Source organism: Biomphalaria glabrata, chromosome 1 (assembly GCF_947242115.1).
Source record: "Biomphalaria glabrata chromosome 1, xgBioGlab47.1, whole genome shotgun sequence".
Classification (NCBI taxonomy): domain Eukaryota; kingdom Metazoa; phylum Mollusca; class Gastropoda; family Planorbidae; genus Biomphalaria; species Biomphalaria glabrata.
The window spans coordinates 63,467,138-63,492,312 of record NC_074711.1 but is presented as its reverse complement, the minus strand read 5'-3'; the positions used below and the strand labels follow the sequence as shown (position 1 = coordinate 63,492,312).

Here is a 25,175-nt window from a genome sequence, read left to right as displayed (position 1 = left end):
CTGTAAGGTATAAGATAAGAAGATACTGCAGCAGCAGTTTTTATTGCATTGTGTACTTTATGGGCAGCATAAGGATTGTGAAGAAAATGTAGAATGTCTGTTACTTGAAATTATCAATCAATCAGCGATAATCTAAAGATTTTTTTATAGAGTTTAGATTTGGATAAAAGGTTTATTTTTTTATAAACTTTTTACATAAAAGTGAAACATAGGACACCCCCTGCACATTTTATGAATAGTGGGGCAGTCAGTCAAAGGTGGGACTGTCCCACCTAAAGAAGGATATCTGATAACCTTAGCGGGTCCTGAGGACCGAAGAATTATGTGCCAGGGGTTGTAATGGACACTGCCATTGTGGAATCTATAGGCAGGATTAGATGTGTAGAGCTCCTAGTCCACACCTGTCTGCTGGGAGAAATCTTTCCCAATGGTCAAATGGGATAATGGGGATAAACAATGGCACCCAGATTCCCTAATAGAATTTTTGGAAGGTTACCTTATCTTGCCTAAAAAAATATGACAAAATATGTAAAGATAACTGAAAACATTTTTTGTCTACTTTGAAAAAAAAAGAATTACTTCCCTTCCATAAATTATATTTTTTAGATATTGTAACAGTGTAATGACTCATTTAACAAATACTGCATTGGATCATATGCCATTGAAAGCTGCAACTCCAAATGCTAAAGAAATAGGTAAGTTTAAAGATAGTTAAAGAATTATAGCCTTCACTCCCACATTTATTTAACCATTCTTGGCTTTATATGGTATAGTTTTTTTGTTAAAGGGGACATACACAAATTATATATTAAATAAAGATTTATTATTTTTTGTACATTGTATATGAATTTATGTAAAGTTTTTTAACCTGGTAAATCAACAATTTGAAAGTTTTGACAGTCTTGTAAAACCAATTATTCCCGAGACCTACTTTTGTTAAATTCTAATAATCACTTATTTCTAAATTCATCTGCTAAATAACAGTTTATGTTGCCAGCCCAATAGGCCTGTTTTGAAAAAAAAAGTTAGTATAGTGCAAAATTTATGTACATAGAATATAACCAGATCTAAGTTTAATTTGTAATAAATCAAATTTTCCCAATGTTCCTCTCACAGTAGCATTCAATTTGAGACCCTCAGTTTATCGGCCAAAACCAAAAATGCTAAACTTTTTGTCTGCATGTATCAATTTCAAATGTTTCTAATGTATCTATATGGAGATAAAACCCAAAGGTCATCTGTTTCTGTAGCCTACGGTTAACCAGAGTGTCATTTGGCCAGCACAATGACCAACTGCCTTTACTTTTCCCCAGATAATGTTAGGTACCCATTAGAGCTCTTGGGCTCAGTTTGGAAACCAAGCACTTTACCGCTCAGACACTGAAACAGATGACCTTTACATCATCTACCACAAGGTCTGAAATGGGAACTTTACTTTACATTTTAAATAAAAGCCAAACCCTGACTCAATTTAACTCTTTAAAATAATTTGATGTTTTATCCATTTATTATTATCATGGACTTTGAATTTACCTAGCACTTTCCACATTCAGTTTCAAACTAAATATAAACCAAACAATCATATTTCGAAATGGAATTTTGTTTTTATTATTTTAAAAACAAAATACAAAATAATTCTTCTGTTTTTTCAAAATATGCCAAAAAGCCCACTTTGGTGTTTTTGTGAACAAAATGATGAAAGTCATTGTCTCTTTCCTTTCATTTTTAATTATAATGATGGTGTAAACATGATCCATAGTAATGATATTTCACTTTAATAAACGAATTAATTTTTTTTAACATAGCACATCACAGTGTTAGATAAAATATGTGTGTGTGATAGTGTGAATTAAATTATTGAAGTGTGAAAGAAGATTTAATAAGTACATAACTTCTACATCCTGAACTTAGGGACCAAAGAATTGTTAAAGTGTTTATGTAGGACTATTTTTAAGAGGGGTGGAGGGATTTTGTGTTTTTGTTGTTTATAATCATTGATGAATTGTTTTTGCCTTGTATTGTGTTAGTTCTTCCATGCTTTGACGTTGTGAGGTTCTTTACCAGTGAGTACACTTTCTTACTGTCATTTCAGTTCCGCACCATGATATAGTTGATCTGGTTGCGGAGAACGTCGGGACTGTGCCGCTTGCTTATTCGCAATTTTTCGTGGCTAACTTAATGTGTTAGCCAGCAAGAGGTTGTTGTATTTCGCAAATTCTAGAAGTTGCAGACCTTCGTTTGTTACTTGTGAGGTTACTGTATCTTCCGTATGTCACTTTTATATGTCCCTTTTGAGGTTTGGTAGGAGTCGCTTCTTACCTTGTACAACAAGGATGTCCTTTTTTCTTTGACCACTTCTTGTGATTGTTCATAAAGCTCTTCCACTGCCTCGTCATCTTGTGTTGATGTAGGAGCGTGATGGTGATGTTGAAGGGTGATGCCTTTAACTATATAGAGTCGACTTGATATTAAGTCCCAGGAGATCGCGTGTTACTAAAAGTCCCTGCAGTGTCCAACATTGAGAAATATCCTATTCTTCGCTTGGAAATAGCATCATCGGGGCAAGCACTGAAAAGGGGAAAATCAGACGGAGTGGACAACATTTCAGGTGAACTTCTAAACCATGATAAACACATTTTAAAGATTAGAAGTAAGATCTGGCGATCAGGTGAATAGCCCAAGTCCTGGAACCAATCACTAATCATCACTCTTCCAAAGAAAGGCAATTTACAAATCTTTCAGAACTACCGTACCATCAGCGTACCTATCTGCATGAAATTTCTAACTACCTGGTCGTGCGGTTTGTGCGCTGGACTGTCGTTCGGATTTATCGATGGTCCTGGGCTCAAACCCTGCCCGCTCCCATCCCCCGTCGTATTGCGGAAGGTTTGGACTAGGAAGTAAACTATCTTCAACTCTGAAGGAACATCCGAAACATGTAAAAGATTTTAGAAACCTCCTAGATGCTCACTAAGCACGGTTTTGACAGAATCGCAAGCTTGGGACCGCTATTAGCAAAAAAAAACAAAAAAAAAAAACGCAAGCTTTGTATTTTATTTTCCGTATTTCCCCCAAAAGGCCGAGGTCTTCATTACAAACATATCACGAATTACGTATTTTAAAGCAATTTGTTCCCCTAAGTCTACATATTCTTAATATGCCTTAGGTCATTGCCACTTCCTTTTAGACGCAGTCCAAATAAATAAACAATTTTTAACATTCTTAATAAGAGAGATCTAAGTCTTTTTTCCGAGAGAAAGAAATAGAGTGAGAGAGCAAGTAGACGTAAGTATGATTGATTTTTCTAGCCAATCTAAATACTGACGCTTCTGCTGTGTTCGGAGCAATGTTTAGATCTTTGTATTGGAAAGTGATCTCTTGGTTATGTAATCTCTGTGTCAAATCTTGATGTGTGAATAGACAGACTGGTGGAGCCCATCCACTACGACCTCTTAAGGGTTATCCACACCATACGTCAATGACAACAGGTATGCTCCTATAAGACGATGTTCTGTCCAACATTTTAAAATGTTTTCCCGCCACCGTGGATTGTCTCGATTGACGCATATGCTGCCAGACACCTCGGGCTTTGTCGGAGTCTTCCAAGGATTTATACTAGTTTTCATTGATCTCGGATTTGTGCCGTGGGTTGGTGCTTTAAGAATGTCCTCTCTTGCAAGGCCATCCCCACCCATTACACAAACTCAGTGTTAGGAAAACAAATGTCTTGTACACCTAGCTTTCGGAGTTCAGAGCTTCCCCCAGTGCTTTCCGGTCATTTCATCCCAGGTCACATCATGCCCGGTCTTCTTCATCCCCGGTCACTTCATCCCCTGGTCATTTCATCCGCTGGTCACTTCATCCACTGGTCATTTCATCCGCTGGTCATTTCATCCTCTAATCCATTAAATAATAATTGTAAAAAGTATGAAATTAACAATATTTCATATATTTATTTTTATTTACATGACGAAAAGAATTAGCATTAATAAATAAGAATAGAATTATTAAAATATTAAAAAAAATAAACATCCATAGATATAGAGCTAATGTAAAATTGTTTTTGCGTGTTAATTGAAATCAGTAAGATAGGCTACTGCTAGTAGGTACAGAAGACTTAGGCTACTGCTAGTAGGTACAGAAGACGATTCATTTGTAATTTCTTGACCAGTGTTGCGTATTGCTTGAAGTTAGCGTTTATTAGAATAAATACAATTTTTTATCAGGGTCTGAAATGGCACGCTTATATTTAAGGCTATGTGGGACACTTGACACCTTTTTTTTTTATTTATTGATCAAATTACTCTAAACTTTATATGTATAATCCCTATGAATAACCATTAAAAAAAAATGTGGTTAAAATTGTTTTCTTATAATGGTTGTCATGGCAACGGCCGCCATATTGGATATTTGTTTATCGTTTTTAAATTGCTAAGGCTCTAAAACTATTTAAGCTATTGCCAAACAAAAATATACAATGTGTAAATCAATCATACCAGAACATTTTCTAGCATTTAGTTTCTAAATATAATAAACCTTTTTTTTATAATTTTTTTTCTAACCTTGATATAGAAAAACATTTTTTTTTTCATTTTTCAAGTATTTTATTGCAATAAAGACAAAATATTAATTCAGACTTAGAAAATGTAAGCAAGAAGTTGTTGTACGTGGTGTAAGTAATAAGCAGGACAAGTTTGGTGGAATTCTATGCAGAATTAGTGAAGGAGTAGTAAAAAAGTGAATAAAAATAGTATTTTGAGAAAATCAAAAAAAAAAAAAAGAAACAAAATTGGAAAAGAGACAGCTGTAGATACCTTACAAAAAAAAATAAAAAAAAAAAAAGTAATTATTTGTCAATCATGAAAATGATATTTTTATGTCCAGAAATGGTGGGGCTATTTAAATTAGGTTAAAACTGAAAATCGAAATTTGTGACCTTTTTACCTAAATTTAGTGTCGCACATAGCCGCACAATGATTTACCAAATTGCATTACTTCAGGAACAAAAGTCAGATTATTTGCAGACGATTGCATAATATATAGAACAATAAAAACAACACAAGACACAGATATTTTACAAAGAGAATTAGATGAATTACAGAAATGGGAATCAAATTGGAGCATGTCTTTCCACCCAGAAAAATGTCAGTTGTTAAGAGTAACAAAAAAACTAAAACAAATTAATTCCACTTATCTTATTCATGGCAAACCAGTAACACAGACTAAAAACGCAAAATACCTAGGTGTTATAATAAATGAAAAACTGTCATGGAATCCACATATTGATGAAACTACAAAAAAATCAAACAAAGCATTAGGATTTATTAAAAGAAATTTCTATAAATCAAATAAGAACATAAAACTAAAATGTTATTTAACCTTGGTTAGGCCAATAATAGAATATGCATCCTCTGTTTGGGACCCCTCAACTCAAGAAAACATTAAGAAACTAGAACAGACACAAAATAGAGCAGTGCGATTCATAACAAACGAATATTCACATTTGACTAGAGTAACACCTTTAGTAAAATCACTAAATTTAGAAAGCCTTCAGGACAGAAGGCTCAAAAGTAAAGTAGCAATAATACATAAAACACTGAACCATAATCTTCAAATACAAAAACAAAATTTAATAAAATACTCTGAAAGACACAAAGATAAAGGCACATTCCTCGTCCCATATGCTAGGACAAATTTGTACAAATACTCCTTCTTCCCTAGTGCTATTAGAGCATGGAATGGGTTGCCTGAGCTAGCCAGGAAAACCAGTGACTTGGCAGAATTTAAGTCATTGGTTAATATGCATGACTAAATGCATGACGCGTAGGACGTAATCATCTTCTTTTTTGAAGTGAAAGAACGATTGACAAATAAAGTGAAAGATGGCCTCCAGGAGATAAGTTATCAGCGACAAGATCATAAGTATTCTAATCGTTCTCATCTTTCAAAAGATGTCCACTACTTCCACCACACCTTGGCCTTTGATCATGACATGAGGCAATATGCGCAGGATAATATTGACATCCCTACAACAAACTAATATATAACGATGCGCCAAAAAATTCAAAACTCAAAAACTCCGCATTACAGTATATCTACTTATTGAGATCTATATATATATCTACTTATTGAGATATATTCTTTCCTTTCTCAACAAGTATGAAGAGAGTAGGGGGGACACTACATGTCAAAAATATCAAAAAGTATTTTAAATAAGCACATTTATAAATAAGATGAAATGAGTGCTTCAAGGCAAAGCCTTAACAGCATAATTACACAATAACTAAGAAAAAATATTTCATTGCGGATGAAATGACGGGGGATGAAGTGACTAAGTATGAAATGATCGGTCACCCCCCACCCCCAATACAATAAGCAAAATTCAAAATATATACATATAATGATTTAGATTTATGTTAATTCTGCTTATTTAATCATTAATACATCCCCTACACACACATACACACACACCTTTTTCCTTGTGTCTGTACTAATGATTTTAAAGTGAAATAAAAAGGTTTCCCATATAGAAAGTAAAAACATTACAATGCAAAGATCTCTCTCTTTTATTTCATGTGTCAAGCTCCCAACTAAGATTCTAAGATTGTACAACTACATTCGATGTACACATTTATAAAGTCAGTCATTGTAAAGGGCATTCACTTCTTCCAACTCTGACAAGACACTGCCTAAACAGCTATTTATATTCTGTCGTTTGACGTCACGCTTTATGTTATTACCAGGATTTTGTCACGGTAGCGGCCAGATGAGTTATTGCGTGCTGATTTTTGTAATGCTATGTTTTTATACATAAGATTAAGAATTTGTTAAAATGTTGACCTTTCATACACTTCAATAGTTGCATTAGCATCCTAAGGATCTAAACTGTTCGAAAGAAAATCAATAAAACCATGTAGAATTTTTTTTACCTTATAAGTAGTATAAAAAAACAAAAAAAAAAAAACGTCATCTGTTTAGTAAGCAAAGCAGGTATATAGGTAGGCTACACCTTTCTAAAGCAGGTATATAGGTAGGCTACATCTTTCTAAAACAGGTATATAGGTAGGCTACATCTTTCTAAAACAGGTATATAGGTAGGCTACATCTTTCTAAAGCAGGTATATAGGTAGGCTACACCTTTCTAAAGCAGGTATATAGGTAGGCTACATCTTTCTAAAGCAGGTATATAGGTAGGCTACACCTTTCTAAAGCAGGTATATAGGTAGGCTACACCTTTCTAAAGCAGGTATATAGGTAGGCTACACCTTTGTAAAGCAGGTATATAGGTAGGCTACACCTTTCTAAAGCAGGTATATAGGTAGGCTACATCTTTCTAAAGCAGGTATATAGGTAGGCTACATCTTTCTAAAGCAGGTATATAGGTAGGCTACACCTTTCTAAAGCAGGTATATAGGTAGGCTACATCTTTCTAAAGCAGGTATATAGGTAGGCTACATCTTTCTAAAGCAGGTATATAGGTAGGCTACATCTTTCTAAAGCAGTTATATAGGTAGGCTACATCTTTCTAAAGCAGGTATATAGGTAGGCTACATCTTTCTAAAGCAAGTATATAGGTAGGCTACATCTTTCTAAAGCAGGTATATAGGTAGGCTACACCTTTCTAAAGCAGGTATATAGGTAGGCTACACCTTTGTAAAGCAGGTATATAGGTAGGCTATACCTTTCTAAAGCAGGTATATAGGTAGGCTACACCTTTCTAAAGCAGGTATATAGGTAGGCTACACCTTTCTAAAGCAGGTATATAGGTAGGCTACATCTTTCTAAAGCAGGTATATAGGTAGGCTACATCTTTCTAAAGCAGGTATATAGGTAGGCTACATCTTTCTAAAGCAGGTATATAGGTAGGCTACATCTTTCTAAAGCAGGTATATAGGTAGGTTACACCTTTCTAAAGCAGGTATATAGGTAGGCTACATCTTTCTAAAGCAGGTATATAGGTAGGCTACATATTTCTAAAGCAGGTATATAGGTAGGCTACATCTTTCTAAAGCATGTATATAGGTAGGCTACACCTTTCTAAAGCAGGTATATAGGTAGGCTACATCTTTCTAAAGCAGGTATATAGGTAGGCTACATCTTTCTAAAGCAGGTATATAGGTAGGCTACATCTTTCTAAAGCAGGTATATAGGTAGGCTACATCTTTCTAAAGCAGGTATATAGGTAGGCTACACCTTTCTAAAGCAAGTATATAGGTAGGCTACACCTTTCTAAAGCAGGTATATAGGTAGGCTACACCTTTCTAAAGCAGGTATATAGGTAGGCTACACCTTTCTAAAGCAGGTATATAGGTAGGCTACATCTTTCTAAAGCAGGTATATAGGTAGGCTACATCTTTCTAAAGCAGGTATATAGGTAGGCTACACCTTTCTAAAGCAGGTATATAGGTAGGCTACACCTTTCTAAAGCAGGTATATAGGTAGGCTACACCTTTCTAAAGCAGGTATATAGGTAGGCTACACCTTTCTAAAGCAGGTATATAGGTAGGCTACATCTTTCTAAAGCAGGTATATAGGTAGGCTACATCTTTCTAAAGCAGGTATATAGGTAGGCTACATCTTTCTAAAGCAGGTATATAGGTAGGCTACATCTTTCTAAAGCAGGTATATAAGTAGGCTACATCTTTCTAAAGCAGGTATATAGGTAGGCTACACCTTTCTAAAGCAGGTATATAGGTAGGCTACATCTTTCTAAAGCAGGTATATAGGTAGGCTACATATTTCTAAAGCAGGTATATAGGTAGGCTACATCTTTCTAAAGCAGGTATATAGGTAGGCTACACCTTTCTAAAGCAGGTATATAGGTAGGCTACATCTTTCTAAAGCAGGTATATAGGTAGGCTACACCTTTCTAAAGCAAGTATATAGGTAGGCTACATCTTTCTAAAGCAGGTATATAGGTAGGCTACACCTTTCTAAAGCAGGTATATAGGTAGGCTACACCTTTCTAAAGCAGGTATATAGTAGGCTACATCTTTCTAAAGCAGGTATATAGGTAGGCTACACCTTTCTAAAGCAGGTATATAGGTAGGCTACATCTTTCTAAAGCAGGTATATAGGTAGGCTACACCTTTCTAAAGCAGGTATATAGGTAGGCTACACCTTTCTAAAGCAGGTATATAGGTAGGCTACATCTTTCTAAAGCAGGTATATAGGTAGGCTACATCTTTCTAAAGCAGGTATATAGGTAGGCTACATCTTTCTAAAGCTGGTATATAGGTAGGCTACACCTTTCTAAAGCAGGTATATAGGTAGGCTACACCTTTCTAAAGCAGGTATATAGGTAGGCTACACCTTTCTAAAGCAGGTTTCCGAATTTTTAAAACAATGGCTATTAGAAGCTATCAAATACAAGCCGTCAAAAAACACAACCCTATAGTACTTCTATTACCAATCTTTTATTTATGGCCTCTGGAAGAAGTCCTGCCGTTTGATCCAGCGCCAAAGGGTCGTGTGGCTTTTGCAATCAACTACATACATGTTCGGAGTTAACAAAAACACTATCTACTAATTCTTGTCCTCATTTAGTATATGTATAATATTGTGTATATACTATGGGCATTGTTTGTTAATTACGTTATCGGAAAATAGTTGGTAGCTATAACAATAGAAAACCCATCTATACTATAAAGTAGAATGTGAGGTGTATGTATGTTACTTATAGACATCAAAACCGCTTGACCAATCTTGATAAAACTTGGCAGGAATGTTTCTTGGGTACCAACTTAGACCTTAGTGTATGTATTGTAGCCCTAAAACAAACTTAATACCCTAAAAAAAAAATAAAGTTGTCCGACTCTATTACAGCTATAGTATTTTATGGATCTAGGTCATGTCTACAATGTTGACATGAGAAAAGATCGAAAGGATTTAGACCTAGATCTAATTTTAAGAAATACACTTTGCGCAGATAGTTTTTTACTTTGACACATGAAAATACAAAAGAAGATCCATTGATTTCATTATATAATAAAATTAACCTTCAATTTTGTGTTTCAAAAGCAATTTTTGCATTTATTAGTTCGTTATATCTGTGACTACAGATTTCCTGGCGAACATTCTTTCATTAGAGAATACCGTAATGAATCGCGTACTAAAAATTAATTCGTTTAATTGTTTACTTTATAATCCCATCCCTAGATCTAAAACTCTAATTTAACTCTAAGATGATAAAACTTCTCTTAGCACAGATAGTTTTATACTTTAACACATGAACATACTAATTATAGTCCATTCATTTCATATTTTGAACAAATAAACGTTCAAATTTGGTTTTCTAAAGCATTTTTAATAGACTGCATTCGTTTACAAAAGCTGCGAAGCCGAGTTAAGATAGGCCTAGATCTATATTCATTCATGAATCGCGTACTAAAAATTATTTCGTTTTGTTGATATGGTGCGCAAAGGTGCACGCGTTCAATATAATAAAGTATCATTTTCCGCCATGACACTAATGGTTGTTGTTTGTTTATTGCTGACTGTGAACCTAGATCATAATTAACATGGTGGCAGCGGTATATTAATGATCAGAGGTAATCATTAATCAGTATATAAAGGTTAATTGTTTGCAATAATAAATAGACAACAATTCAAGGCTACGCCGTGCAATGGCAGCTAGAAATTTCCTTCCTGTACCCGAGCCGCTCGAGGTAGAAGGAAACATGGCCGCTAATTGGCAAAAGTTTCACCGGAGCTGGCGAAACTATGAGTTAGCCATTAAATTGTCGGAAGAATCAGAGGAGGTCAGAGTGGCCACCTTTCTAACAATTATAGGAACAAAAGCGATGGACATATATGATGGTCTTGAAATTGAGAAGGGAAAAGAAAGAAAGATGGAAGAAATAGTGAACAAATTTGAAAGTTTTTGCATTGGAAAAACGAATGAAACTTATGAGCGCTATGTGTTCAATACGCGTGAACAGCAAGAAGGCGAGGACATTGAAAAGTACATAACAAATCTGAGAAGACTAGCAAAAACGTGTAGTTTTGAACGCCTGGAAGATAGCTTGATTAGAGACAGAGTAGTTCTTGGTATTAGACATGAATGCCTCAAAATGAAATTGCTACAAGATAGTAGTCTCACATTGGAAAGGTGCAGAGATATTTGCAGAGCATACGAGACCGCCAACAAACAGTTGAGACAAATACAAGCCGACCCTCCAATCATTGAGAAAGTATCAACACCTTCAAGAACAAACATTCAGAAAGGTAAATGCAGGTATTGTGGAAGGATTCACGAATACATTAAAGAAAAGTGCCCTGCATGGGGTAAAATGTGCCTAACATGCAAGGGCAGACATCATTTTGCTGTGATGTGCAAAAAGAAAATTCAGCAGGTGTCAGATGATATGTCTAACGATGAAAGACAGCTACAGTTGGACACAAGAGATGATGTCATGATGGTAAAAAATGAATTGGTGATGTCTTTGGAGAACCACAAAATGAAAAGGATGACAGCAGTTATGACAGTAAATGGTCACCGTGTAAGGTTTCAAATGGATAGTGGAGCTGATGTAAATACCATCCAGGAAAAATACGTAAATAAGAATCAGATAGAAAAGGCAACGCAAAGATTACTAATGTGGAATAAGACTGAAATGAGACCCATAGGGAAAGCCACTCTAACGACGAGAAATGAGAAAACTAACGAAACATTTGAGGTGGAATATATAGTTGTACCAAATAATCTAGCATGCCTTCTAGGTCATGAAACTTTAACAAGAATGAAGTTAATCAAAGTCAATAAAGATAGGTTCATAGCATCAGTAGTGAATAACCAAGAAGAAGACTATAGTCCAAAGTTTACTGGTGATTTGGGTGACTTAGGAGAAGTGTCTTTAAAGATTGATAGCAGCATTAAGCCCAAGGTTCTGCCGTGTAGAAAGATCCCTATTGCTTTACAAGAAAGAGTTAAGGAGGAGTTAAAGACCCTAGTGCAGAGAGGAATCATAGAACCAGTGATAGAGCCTAGAGAGTGGGTGAGTCAGATGGCAATTGTGGAAAAAGCTAATGGAAAAATTAGGATCTGCATAGATCCACAAGTCCTGAATAAAGTTTTACTAAGGGAATTCTATAATCTTGCTACTTTAGATGACATATTGACAGATTTGAACGATGCCAAAATATTCAGCAAATTGGATGTGCAAGAAGCTTTCTGGCATGTCAGACTAGACACAGCGTCATCTAATTTGACAGCAATGATAACCCCTTTTGGTAGATACAAATGGAAACGATTACCATTTGGACTGAAAGTGAGTTCAGAAATTTTTCAGAGACGATTAAATCTAGCACTAGAAGGACTGAAAGGCTGTTTCAATTACGTTGATGATATTATTGTGGTAGGAAGAGGAAGAACGAAAGAAGAAGCACCCAGAAATCATGATATTAACCTAAGAGAGCTGATGAAGAGATGTCAAGAAAAGAAGATTAAACTGAACCATGAAAAGTCTGTTTTTAGAACAGCTGAGATTAATTTTTTGGGTCATATTATTACAGAAGCAGGAATAAAACCAGACCCGAACAAAGTATCTGCGATTTTGAGTTTGAATGCTCCAAAAGATATTTCATCAGTCCGAAGATTCTGTGGCATGGTTCAATATCTTGCAAGATTTGTTCCAGATTTGTCGACAGATTTACAGCCCATAACAGAGTTGATCAGAAAGAACACACCATTTGTTTGGTCTGATCAATGCACACGAGCTTTCAACAAGATAAAACAGAAAATATCGACTCATGGCACATTGATATATTTTGACCCTAACAAAGAGCTTACATTATAAGCAGATAGTAGCCAAAATGGGTTAGGAGCAGCGTTATTACAAGATGGCAGTCCAATAGCATATGCTTCTAGATCATTAACTGATACTCAGAAAAGATGGGCACAGATTGAAAAAGAATTGTTAGCAGTGGTTGTTGGTTTGGAACGTTTTGACCAGTATACGTATGGCAGGACAGTTATAGTTCAGAATGACCATAAACCACTGGAAAACATCCTTCAAAAACCACTCAGTTCTGCTCCGAGAAGGCTACAAAGTCTAATGATGCGTCTTTATCGTTACGATATCCAGTTTCAATATGTCAAAGGCAAAAATTTGTTCATAGCTGATACTTTGAGTAGAGACCCATCAGAGGAAAAGAGGGATATCCCTGATGTTTGTGTTAATACAGTCGGACTGGCAATACCAGATGCAGTGCTGGAGAAAGTCAGAATCGAGACAGAGAAAGATAGAACAATGCAAACACTTATTCAGTATATCCTAAATGGATGGCCAGACAAACATAATAGTTTACCTGAACTCAAACAATATTTTTCACTAAGAGACATGTTAACATACGAAGACGGACTCCTGTTGAAAGGAGAACAAATAATCATACCGATATCACTTCGCAAGGAAATAGAAGAAAAACTCCATGCAGCACATCTGGGAGTAGACTCAATGAAAAGAAGAGCAAAAGAAACAGTTTTCTGGCCTGGATTATCAGCTCGAATACAGGAAATAGCCAACTCATGCTACATTTGTCAGAAAAATAAACCAGCAAACCAGAGAGAAGAATTAATACATCCCGAAATAGGTTCTAATCCGTGGGACAAGATTGGAATTGATTTATTTCAAATGTGTGACCAACAATATCTAGCCATAGTGGACTATTATTCAAATTTCATAGAGGTAGAAAACATGCAGTTGACAACAACACACGCAATTATAAAGAAACTGAAAGTTTTATTTGCAAGATATGGGGTGCCCAAAGTTTGTATATCTGATAGCGGACCTCAGTTCACATCGGAATATTTTTCCAAATTTATGATGGAATGGGGAGTGACTCATTTGAAATCTTCTCCAGGACACCATCAATCCAATGGAAAAGCTGAGTCAGCAGTTAAAATTTTGAAGAACATAATGAAGAAATCTAGAGAATCAAGTCAGATGCTTATGAAGCTCTTCTGGAATTTAGAAATACTCCAAGGCAAGACACAAATCTAAGCCCAGTTCAGATGTTTTTTGGTCGGATGACTCGAACACTGATACCAAACAAAAGGAGTAACATTAAGATTTCTACATGTCAAGAGAACATTATGAGAAGGAAAGAAAAACGTCAGATGAGTGTAAAAACATCTTATGATAAGAGGTCAAGAAATTTAAGTCAGCTGAAAACTGGACAGATGGTCTATTTCCAATCTCCTAATGACCCTACATGGAGACGTGGAAGAATCCAGTCTCAAGTCAATCAGAGAGCTTACATTATTCGAGGTGACAATGGTGCAGTGTACCAAACAGAGTGCATATTAACCCGAACAGAGAAACAGAAGAAGATATATTTCCCGATACTGATAACAACATACAGGACAATAGAACTCAGGATCAACACGTTCGCCACTCATCAACTCATCATTCCCTGCGACCAAGGGATCAGTTGAAGAAACCGACAAGATTCAATGACTATGTGTCTTAATGAACTATTGAATGTTGATTTTTAAATGTGATATGTTTCATATTGATTGAAGCGTATACATGTATGTTACGTTTAGTTGTTTATGTTGTTGTTGTTTTATTTTTTTTCTATGATACTCCCCGAAATGTTTTATTTTTTTTTATTTATTTTTTTTTTAAAGAAAAGGGGATGTTGATATGGTGCGCAAAGGAGCACGCGTTCAATATAATAAAGTATCATTTTCCGCCATGACACTAATGGTTGTTGTTTGTTTATTGCTGACTGTGAACCTAGATCATAATTAACACGTTTAATTGTTCACTTTATAATCCCATTCATTTAACAAAGCTATCGCTCTTTTCGTTTTTAATAGATATGTATGTATCGGCTTCGGGTAAATCCATTTTCGCAAAACTAATTTTATTTTCGTAGCGAAAGAGAAAAAACTTGAAAGGATCATTAGCTACGTTTAACATACATTTAAATCCAATCCACTAGATTAGTAAACACAAACTTAGACCCGCAGGCCGCGGGTAATGTCAGGCTAGTAAATTATATATATATTAGTCGACCCGCGGCGTAGCATACGTCGCTATTTAGCTGAGCCGGCCTTGGGCCACTGCACCTATGCGACCGCAGTGGGCCCGCACTTTCTTAGGTCCCGCACTTTCATAGGACCCGCGCTAATTCTAGGTGTAAATTATTAAATTAAACCATTTTATAACTTATAACGGATTTCCCGCGGCCTCCTGATTTACCAGGAGTTCCTGGAAATCTCTTGAAATTGCAAAATATACGAAAAAGTCCTGGAAATCTCCGAAAATTATTAAAATCTTTTGAAAACTCATACAAATCTCCGAAATATACACAAAATTGTCTTTTTTTTTTTGGGTGTCATTCAATATGGAAAACGTGCGATAAAAATACTATACCCGTAATTGTGGAATCTGGCGAACGACCTTTCTCGCACCTCAAACTAATAAAGAATTACTTGAGGTCAACAATTCTCAAAGATAGATTGAAACATTTGGTAATTCTTGCTATTCAGCGTGATCTATGTAGGAAACAGAATTTTCATGATATAATGTATGACTTCACTACACGTAAGGCTCGTGTAGTAATTCTGTACGTAGTAAAGAATGAATAAAATGCAAAGACGAATTTATTTTCTAATAGAAACTCTTAATTTTTAGTTATTATCCGTATTTCTACCCAAAGTGGGCCCCGCGCAATCCGTTTCGCATATTGTTAAGTCCGGCCCTGCTATTTAGTGACGGGTGTATACAGAGATTACTTGTTCTCCCTCTCTCTCTCTCTCTCTCTCTTTTCGACGCGAAAGTTACGAGGGGTAACTCTAGTCCGACTTGCAGAAATAAAAGAGTTATTTTTCCATGATTCGTGTCCCGCATGGTCGGGCGACGAAGAGAATTATATATATATGTAGAGAGAGATTATAACTTTATCTGCAAATAACAAAGCCATATACATAAATGTTATGTAAAATACAAAATAACGAGTCTCGCAACGTAATATATAGTTTCCCCTGTTTTATTAATATTAATATGAATTGTTTTTTAAAATGGTGTATATGTAAATGTTTTATGAAGAAACTGCTTACATGTTTATTTACATTTTTAAAAAACTTCCGGTTTCCTATTAGAAAGTACCCGATGTTTCAGGTGCTTATTATTTTTTTAATATCCATCTTTGTGCCACTTGAGAGCCTCGCTAAATGGTAGGTCTTGTTGTCTAAAAGTAGCAGCAGTTTGTGTCTGTTGTAACACACAGTTTGGTTTGTGTCTGTTGTAACACGCAGTTTGGTTTGTGTCTGTTGTAACACACAGTTTGGTTTGTGTCTGCTGTAACACACAGTTTGGTTTGTGTCTGTTGTAACACACAGTTTGGTTTGTGTCTGCTGTAACACACAGTTTGGTTTGTGTCTGTTGTAACACACAGTTTGGTTTGTGTCTGTTGTAACACGCAGTTTGGTTTGTGTCTGTTGTAACACGCAGTTTGGTTTGTGTCTGTTGTAACACACAGTTTGGTTTGTGTCTGTTGTAACACACAGTTTGGTTTGTGTCTGCTGTAACACACAGTTTGGTTTGTGTCTGTTGTAACACACAGTTTGGTTTGTGTCTGTTGTAACACACAGTTTGGTTTGTGTCTGTTGTAACACGCAGTTTGGTTTGTGTCTGTTGTAACACACAGTTTGGTTTGTGTCTGCTGTAACACACAGTTTGGTTTGTGTCTGTTGTAACACACAGTTTGGTTTGTGTCTGCTGTAACACACAGTTTGGTTTGTGTCTGTTGTAACACGCAGTTTGGTTTGTGTCTGTTGTAACACGCAGTTTGGTTTGTGTCTGTTGTAACACGCAGTTTGGTTTGTGTCTGTTGTAACACGCAGTTTGGTTTGTGTCTGTTGTAACACGCAGTTTGGTTTGTGTCTGTTGTAACACGCAGTTTGGTTTGTGTCTGCTGTAACACGCAGTTTGGTTTGTGTCTGTTGTAACACGCAGTTTGGTTTGTGTCTGTTGTAACACGCAGTTTGGTTTGTGTCTGTTGTAACACACAGTTTGGTTTGTGTCTGTTGTAACACACAGTTTGGTTTGTGTCTGTTGTAACACACAGTTTGGTTTGTGTCTGTTGTAACACACAGTTTGGTTTGTAGATAGAGGTAGAGGACCAATGATAAGTTCCTACTCATTTTTGTTTCTTTCAAAAAACATTGTTGTGTGTAACCTTGCTAGACTAACTTGGAAAGTACTGATGATAACCCAGACATCTACCGTCACCACAGCGCCTCATTCCTTACCCCCCCCCTTTCCCCCGGCTTAGCCGCTTCCCACACAGACCACAGATAAAAAATAAATCCAGCTTATTATGCATAACATATGAGTGTCAGTGTGTAAGTGAGTGTGTGGCATGTAAGCTCCTCCCTAGCACGACAAAACGATGTTAAAACCCCCCCAAAAAAAAGTCTAGGTCACTGCTCTTGTTGAACTGCAGCAGCCACTCAACAGTTAGATATAAGAATAGTAGCGCTATTAGGCTTAGTGTTAACACTTAGCATACTGTTAAGACATATGGTCCTTCAGATTATTGAAGATTATTACATCCTAACCCAAAACTCCCGCATGATGACGAGGAATGGCCCGGGGGGGGGGGGGGGGCAATGGATACCACCGAACGACAGTCCAGAGCGCATTATACACAACCATCCCGCCATCATATATATATATATATATATAAGAGCCTAAACCTAGTTCATCCACTCCCTCATCACTGATTCTCCCACTTGGTAATTTTATGCAGTGACAATGGAGAAAGTTGTCTAGTAGTCAACGCCTAGTGAAGTTGATTATTAAAAGGTAGAAAACAGTCTGATGGCGGATGTCAAACAAAACTAGTCTTGAGAAAACAAAGGAGTAAGTTGTTTGCTAGACAATGTTAAGTCTCCCCCCCCCCCAACCCCACCCCTTTTCTTTTTATTACTCACATTTCCATGTGATGTTTTTGTGATGGTATTTTTGTTGACTGTCTATAACAAAAAATGCGTTGAGCTAACAAATCAACCGTTGACCTAATGGTACAACAGGTTAGTTCTAGTAACGTTTTCAACGACTTTCCCAAAGCCAATAGTTTGAGATTTCTTCTTGTGCTTACTTTGGGACAAGGTGAAGGGGAAACGAAAACAAGAAGCGCCACTTTCTCCCACTCTCTCACCCTCCTCAACCCATTTCGGTGGTGGTGGTGTTTTTAAATATACTCTGTTGGCAGTGTTTCTTGAACTGGGTTTTTCACTACTAGGTGTTTTTTTTTTTTTGTTTTGTTTTTTTAATTTCTTAAAACATTTGTTACATTTTAAAACATAAAGAATTAACATTTTTTTTTGTAGCAGTATCCAGCTCATCTTCATTTGAATTCTTCTAGTAGATTTATCTGCATTCTATTACAAGGAACGATCATATATAAACTTCGCTATCAAACATATAGATCTACAGATAGTGAGAAGCACACAATCTGTTTTTTACACTAGGTGTAAAATACCTATATTCTTGGTATTTTTAAAAAGCTCTGCATGACGTAATTGTAGATCTAATGAAAGCTACTTTCTTTTTGTAGGCGATATTTCTGTGTCCTTGACCTCAGTCAAATGGAAGTTGTTGTTCACAGGAACTATCTAGTCTACGTGACGATGTGACTTTTTCTTGATGACAATGACATTGTAGACTAAACCTACTCTCTTTAACAACACTATGTCTAGATATGATAAAGACAGTTTGTGTAAAGTCATTTACTTTTACAAAGCTAATATCAACTCACTTCGACTGTCTGGTACAATTTTCTTTTTGGAAGTTATTCTTCCCATTCTCGGATCAAGCTGAAACTTTGCAATATTCATTGTATCTAACAAGATATCAATTAATTTTAAAAAATTAACCAATTAATTGGTTAGTAATTAATTTTGTTTGAGATAGAAAGGGGGAAATAAATCTTATCATATACATTGAGATATATGGATGTAAGCGTGCATTTGTTTCCCCTCATATAACCTTTTTTTTTTAAATATTTTCTCGTTTTGTTTCGGGTTATTGCTTTAGATTGTCTCGTCGTCTGCTTAGCTTTTCATCACGAGTTTCAAGAATGTACGCGCTCGAACGCCTGACCAGTTAATGTTGGATTTCGATACAATTAGAATCCTAGAACTTTGGCACTGAGATATACCTTACAATTTAGATTTGTTATAGCTTTGTAAACATATGGAATAAATATAACATTATCACACTTATGACGTCACTAACGTCTGCAATGTAGGAGATCCTATTGAAGTATATAGAAACACTCAACTGTAGAGAGTTGAACAGTCTGATGTACGACCTAATTTTAAAAAAAAAAAAAAAAAGAACTTTCTTAGGCTAGTTTTCAGAAACACTTCATATGAGGTCTCTTGGGGTTGAATATATTTGCAGTCCCTCGACTTCTGTTTTTCACTCCGTTCTGTTGCAATTCTGCCAGGTTGTCAATGGATTGTCCTGACACAGTAACCGTGGCACATTTATGCTTGCACCATACGCTGTTTGAAGCTGTCACAATGACTGTAGTAACAGAAATAGAATTTGAAGGTCACTGTCATAAATAGACAGAGCCGTGACGTAGATGGTAATTCGAAACTTTCGGGTGACCTAAAAAGTCAAATAGTGACATTGTGTTTTCTTCTCAATGTAACACGTTCAGGGCCTAGACTTAGAGTCTGAATGTAACACGTTTAGGGCCTAGACTTAGAGTCTCAATGTAACACGTTCAGGGCCTAGACTTAGAGTCTGAATGTAACACGTTCAGGGCCTAGTCTTAGAGTCTGAATGTAACACGTTCAGGGCCTAGTCTTAGAGTCTGAATGTAACACGTTCAGGGCCTAGTCTTAGAGTCTGAATGTAACACGTTCAGGGCCTAGTCTTAGAGTCTGAATGTAACACGTTCAGGGCCTAGACTTAGAGTCTCAATGTAACACGTTCAGGGCCTAGACTTAAAGTCTGAATGTAACACGTTCAGGGCCTAGACTTAGAGTCTCAATGTAACACGTTCAGGGCCTAGTCTTAGAGTCTGAATGTAACACGTTCAGGGCCTTGTCTTAGAGTCTCAATGTAACACGTTCAGGGCCTAGTCTTAGAGTCTGAATGTAACACGTTCAGGGCCTAGACTTAAAGTCTCAATGTAACACGTTCAGGGCCTAGACTTAGAGTCTCAATGTAACACGTTCAGGGCCTAGTATTAAAGTCTCAATGTAACACGTTCAGGGCCTAGACTTAGAGTCTGCAGTTTTTTGGACAACTTGAAATTCAGCGGTTTCTTAATAGTCTTCAGCGGTTCTCAGCCCATTGCTCTTTGAGAACAACTGCTAGATTTAAATTTCTTCACTGAACATTTTGTATGGTCCCTCTATAGTAAGAGCTCCACTGAAGCAAGAACTATTGTGTCACAGATCTGTCTATAAACAAACAAACATCTACTGCGAGGCGCTGCCATCCTCTCCTTTAATGCAAGAACTGAAACGAGTTTGATCATTTTACCATGCGCCTGACTTGTCTTTAAATTCAAGACATTAACAAACAACAAACAAAATGTTTGATTGAACACAAAATCTCTAGCTTGATAACAACGTTATGCCCAATACTGCCTACACTTTATGCATTGCATGATTGAAATGTTTTATTATGGATATTTACACGTTTAATAGACTCCTAAAAATTTGCATTTTCTTTATGCGCACGCTTTGACTTGGTCATGCGTGCCACGCTTGCCTGACTTCTTGTATATTAAGACGTCGACAGTGTACTTAGCCTCCTACAGCTTAGGGTAGCGTGTTTCCAGATGAATGAAATAACTTCTTACCAATTTTATAGGCTTGCTGTCTACTACCTTTGTATACCCCCTCTCGCGTTGGGTTCCTTGTAGTCAGCGGTTTGATCACAGTGAAGTTATAATTAGTTATGACACCAACAGCTGATATGTGTATGTGTGTTAGACTTTGGTCAGGTCTACACTGACTTGTTTCTCTTTGGTCAGGTCTACACTGACTTGTTATTGCTTATGTCATGTCTTTTAGAAATCATGTTCCTTCTTATCAATTTCTTAAAAACACTCATGAGTAAATAGACGTTGGCATACAGCCACTTTAGCTGAAAGGCAACACGACCAATGAATTAGTCCTTAATGAATTATTATCTGTGAATTTTGTTCGATCCTTCTCTAGTATGATTTGATCAGGTCAGAAATGTTGTAATGTTGTGGGTGTGTGAAGGTTGACGAACACTGACGTTGACTTGTGTATCTACACCACTAGGTTTGAACTTTTTGGTTTCCCGTTATAGTTTGGTTGTTCATGAACTTGAAACTTTCGAAATCAAATAGGAAAACGTGTGATTTTACTTGTTTGATATTTCATCGTATATCCTCTATGTTCCTCATGGAACATGGGGTCCCAGTAACAACACGCCACTCTCCACGGTCTCTTGTTCCTCGTGGAACATAGGGTCCCAGTAACAACACGCCACTCTCCACGGTCTCTTGTTCCTCGTGGAACATAGGGTCCCAGTAACAACACGTCACTCTCCACGGTCTCTTGTTCCTCGTGGAACATGGGGTCCCAGTAACAATACGTCACTCTCCACGGTCTCTTGTTCCTCGTGGAACATGGGGTCCCAGTAACAATACGCCACTCTCCACGGTCTCTTGCTATTTTTTAATGGCTTTTTCATGTCCTCTCGGCTTCATCTAGTTAAATCTAGTACACTGTGTCGCCACGTTCTTTTTGGCCTTCCTCTAGGTCTTGTGCCCTGGGGCTTCCACTCTAAGGCCTGTCTAGCTTTGTTGTTGGTATTTTTTCTAAGGGTGTGACCAATCCATCTCCACTTTCTCTCTAAGATCTGCAAATGTTTTTGTGGCAAGAAAAAACATTTGATTTTATCTTCACCCGAACTTGCCTCGGTTTTGATCAAATGTGCCCTACTTTTGTGGATGTGGTGGCACCTTGCCCATGCAACACCCACCTTTTTATGCAATATGTGACTTTCTTTTGACTGTTAGGTTTTCGTCAACAAAATGTCCGACCTTCACATTGATAATTGGTTAAGTCGTAGATAGACCTCTACGTGAAACATAAACATTTGGGAGCAAACAAACAAAAAGTGGAACAAAAAAAATGTAACGTTTTCTGTAGTCCCCTTCTGAGTGTTAGGTCATTTTGTAATATATAAATTACTCGAGACCTTGGTCAGTTTTTGTTTTTTTTGTCAGTCCTATGTGACTGTCTTACTTATTCTCATTTCAAGGACTAAATAGAACATATTTTGTTGTTCATATTAATGTTGCGTTGATCTTAAACGTAGTGACAGCTGTTTCCTGGCGAATCCTTCTCTGAATACATTTTGTGGGCTAACAACTGATCTGTTCAATATCCAATGCATCTAGATCTTGTATTGCTTTGTACCTCTCCTCTGTTGAACCTTGAGATGTGAACACAAACATGAATTAATTGGAGGGGATAAATTTAAATACTTGGATATCAGCATGCGGGGCACACATGTTCAAGGCCGGCCTTACGAATTTTGGAGCCTAATTTAATGGATGCTTGCGAGGCCCCCTCTTCTATTTTTGTTTTTTACAATAACAACTATTGCTATTAATTAGATCAATATAGGCCTACCAGTCTTTGTTATACAGCATGCATAGGAAGCAACTCAAACGCAATAGGTGCCTATTGGGTCATTAAAGTTACGTCAATTGTGTGATAGGCCTACATTAAATTTGTTAGCCCTTTAAGTCCTTCATCTTAAAAGCCCGTGAAATGACTGATAGTAATATGCTTAATGCAAATTGCGGGGCCCCTACCAGGCTCGGTGCACAATTGGAGAAATCGGCCTTATTTATTATTGTTTTTTTTTCCTCCAAATTCATTAGAATTTTTCTACACCATTTCTCTTTAGATATATACATTTCCCTTGAGATATATACATTTCTCTTTAGATATATACATTTCTCTTTAGATATATACATTTCCCTTGAGATATATACATTTCTCCTTTAGATATATACATTTCTCTTTAGATATATACATTTCCCTTGACATATATACATTTCTCTTTAGATATATACATTTCTCCAACCGATTTCCAGCCTTTGGCAACGAGTTTAGCGTCTTTCCTAAAGGAACATTTGCGCTAAGATGACGAAATATTCACTTTTTGTAGACATTTTATGGAGAAAGACGCTCAATACTATTTGGGAGGGTTCTTTTTCAAATGTGACGAATCAGCGCGCAGCCTTGACCTTTTGAAAAAGAAACTTGAATCTTAAAATGAAAACATAAAAACATGTTGTCTAATAGTAGCAGCAGTCTAGATTTTTGTTGCTGCTTTGTATGCTCTCTTGTGATAACATCAGAACAAAGTGATTAGGATTTGTTGAGTAAAGTTTTATCTTCTTTCCGAACTAATATCACAAGTAACTGTTAATCCAACTATCTGCATTTTGTAAATAATAAAGTTCCCTTTTCAGACCTTGCGATCTATAGAGCACATGATGTTAAAGTAATTTCTTTCTTTGGCCAACGGTTAACGAGCATGGTGTCATGTGGCCAGCACAACGACCAACCGCCTGTACTTTCCCCAACTAAAGTAAGGTACCCATTAGAGTTGGGTGGACTCCGGGGCGCCCTAAAAATCCCGACATTCAAAATCCCAGTCTTCACCGAGATTCGAGCCCAGGACCCCAAGTTAGGAAACCAAGCGCTTAACCACTAGGTCACACCGTGCTCATATTTTTACCTAATGTGATTAACTTCCCCTTCTTAAAGTATGTCATTAGTTCTGATTACTGTGAATAGTTTACGCCTTAAAAAATCATGTTCTTTCTATAGTGTCAAATAAAAGGACATTCATTCAGGTCAAATCATATCTTTTAAAATCTTAGTGAATACAATATCTGTTAACTGGCTAGTCTCTGCTGGACTTGGTGTGGTTCAGGGGATGGAGAAGGCTGGGAGAGAGGAAATGGTCAACAAACATGTGACCACAACAAAAAGTTCACGTTAGGGCAACGTTAAGCCCTAAACAAATATCTCACTAATACTGGTCAAGATTATTCTTAGCCTAAGTACAAATACCTCTCTCTCTTTCTCTCTCTCTCTCTTTCTCTCACACACACACTCACTCACTCACTCACTCACACACATATAACTGTCTCCAAAGGAGTTTTTCTTGTTTTAAAAAACGTTTTAAGTCACCTTGTTTACCATCTGAACATGTCACTAGTATGTGGGTAGATGACTCTGTGTACCATGTTGTCATGTCATGGATTTGACAAATAGCTCTCAGCATTCAGATGTTCTGTCTGCAAAGGTTTATATCTGCTTGGCCTGAAGTACCAACCAATGTCATGTTTTATGATCTTTCTATCTGCCGTTCCTTATACTTGTGTTGTTAAATATACAGCTTTGTAAGTACATTATTTCCCGATTCACGTATTGAATACGTTATTACACTCCTAAATGTTGTCTATTATCTCTTCTACAAATTTCTCCCACATTCCTTGTCTGTACCACATCAGCCGTGGAGGTGTCCGCCATTAAAAACGGCCCCTTAAGAAACGGTGTTATGCAAGTAAATAGAATAGTATTAATTGTTTACAAATATAACGTCCTTATTATTTAAATGCATTTTTGTTAATATTTTATTTAAATTGTATTCAATTCTCTCTTCTACAAAATATTCCTTTTAACTCAGTTACTTCCCCTGCATTGTTGTTGTTGGCCAGAGTTTCACATTTGCGTGTTTTTGTTATTTGCTTCTCTTTCTAGAATGTTCTTTCTTACACCTGGATATTTCCTGATCACTTCACGTCCTTGACCTGTTTAATCTTCTCCTGTCGACCTAGTTGGCTACAGATTTGATGTTACTGTAATTTGTAAGCCAATATAGAGAATAAGAATAGGTGTACTGTTTCAAATTGTAATAGTCCATGAAATGTATGCCCCTCCTATCTTTTAATTAACTCCCCCGTTGACACGCCCCTGCCTAAATCCAGACAGAATCTCTAAGTCGTCTGGAAGCCTGGCCTATCACGAAGGGAATGTGACACCACGCGCATGAAGGCACAGACAGCCAAATAGTTCACTTCAAAGCGTTGTTTTGATTGCTACAACACCAAACAAAAAAAAACCAGAAACTAGA

The 25,175-nt window shown here is 36.7% G+C and overlaps 1 protein-coding gene across 4 annotated transcripts in view; it reads left to right on the top strand.

Moving 5' to 3' along the window:
• LOC106072557 (DNA replication complex GINS protein SLD5-like) overlaps positions 1-25,175 on the top strand; it is a 53,464-nt gene that overhangs the window by 9,826 nt on the left and 18,463 nt on the right. For all 4 annotated transcript variants that reach the window (XM_056007380.1, XM_056007372.1, XM_056007393.1 and 1 more), the window contains one exon: positions 607-695. In XM_056007380.1, coding sequence (XP_055863355.1) covers positions 607-695 — 89 coding nt within the window. The remainder of the gene's footprint in view (positions 1-606; positions 696-25,175) is intronic.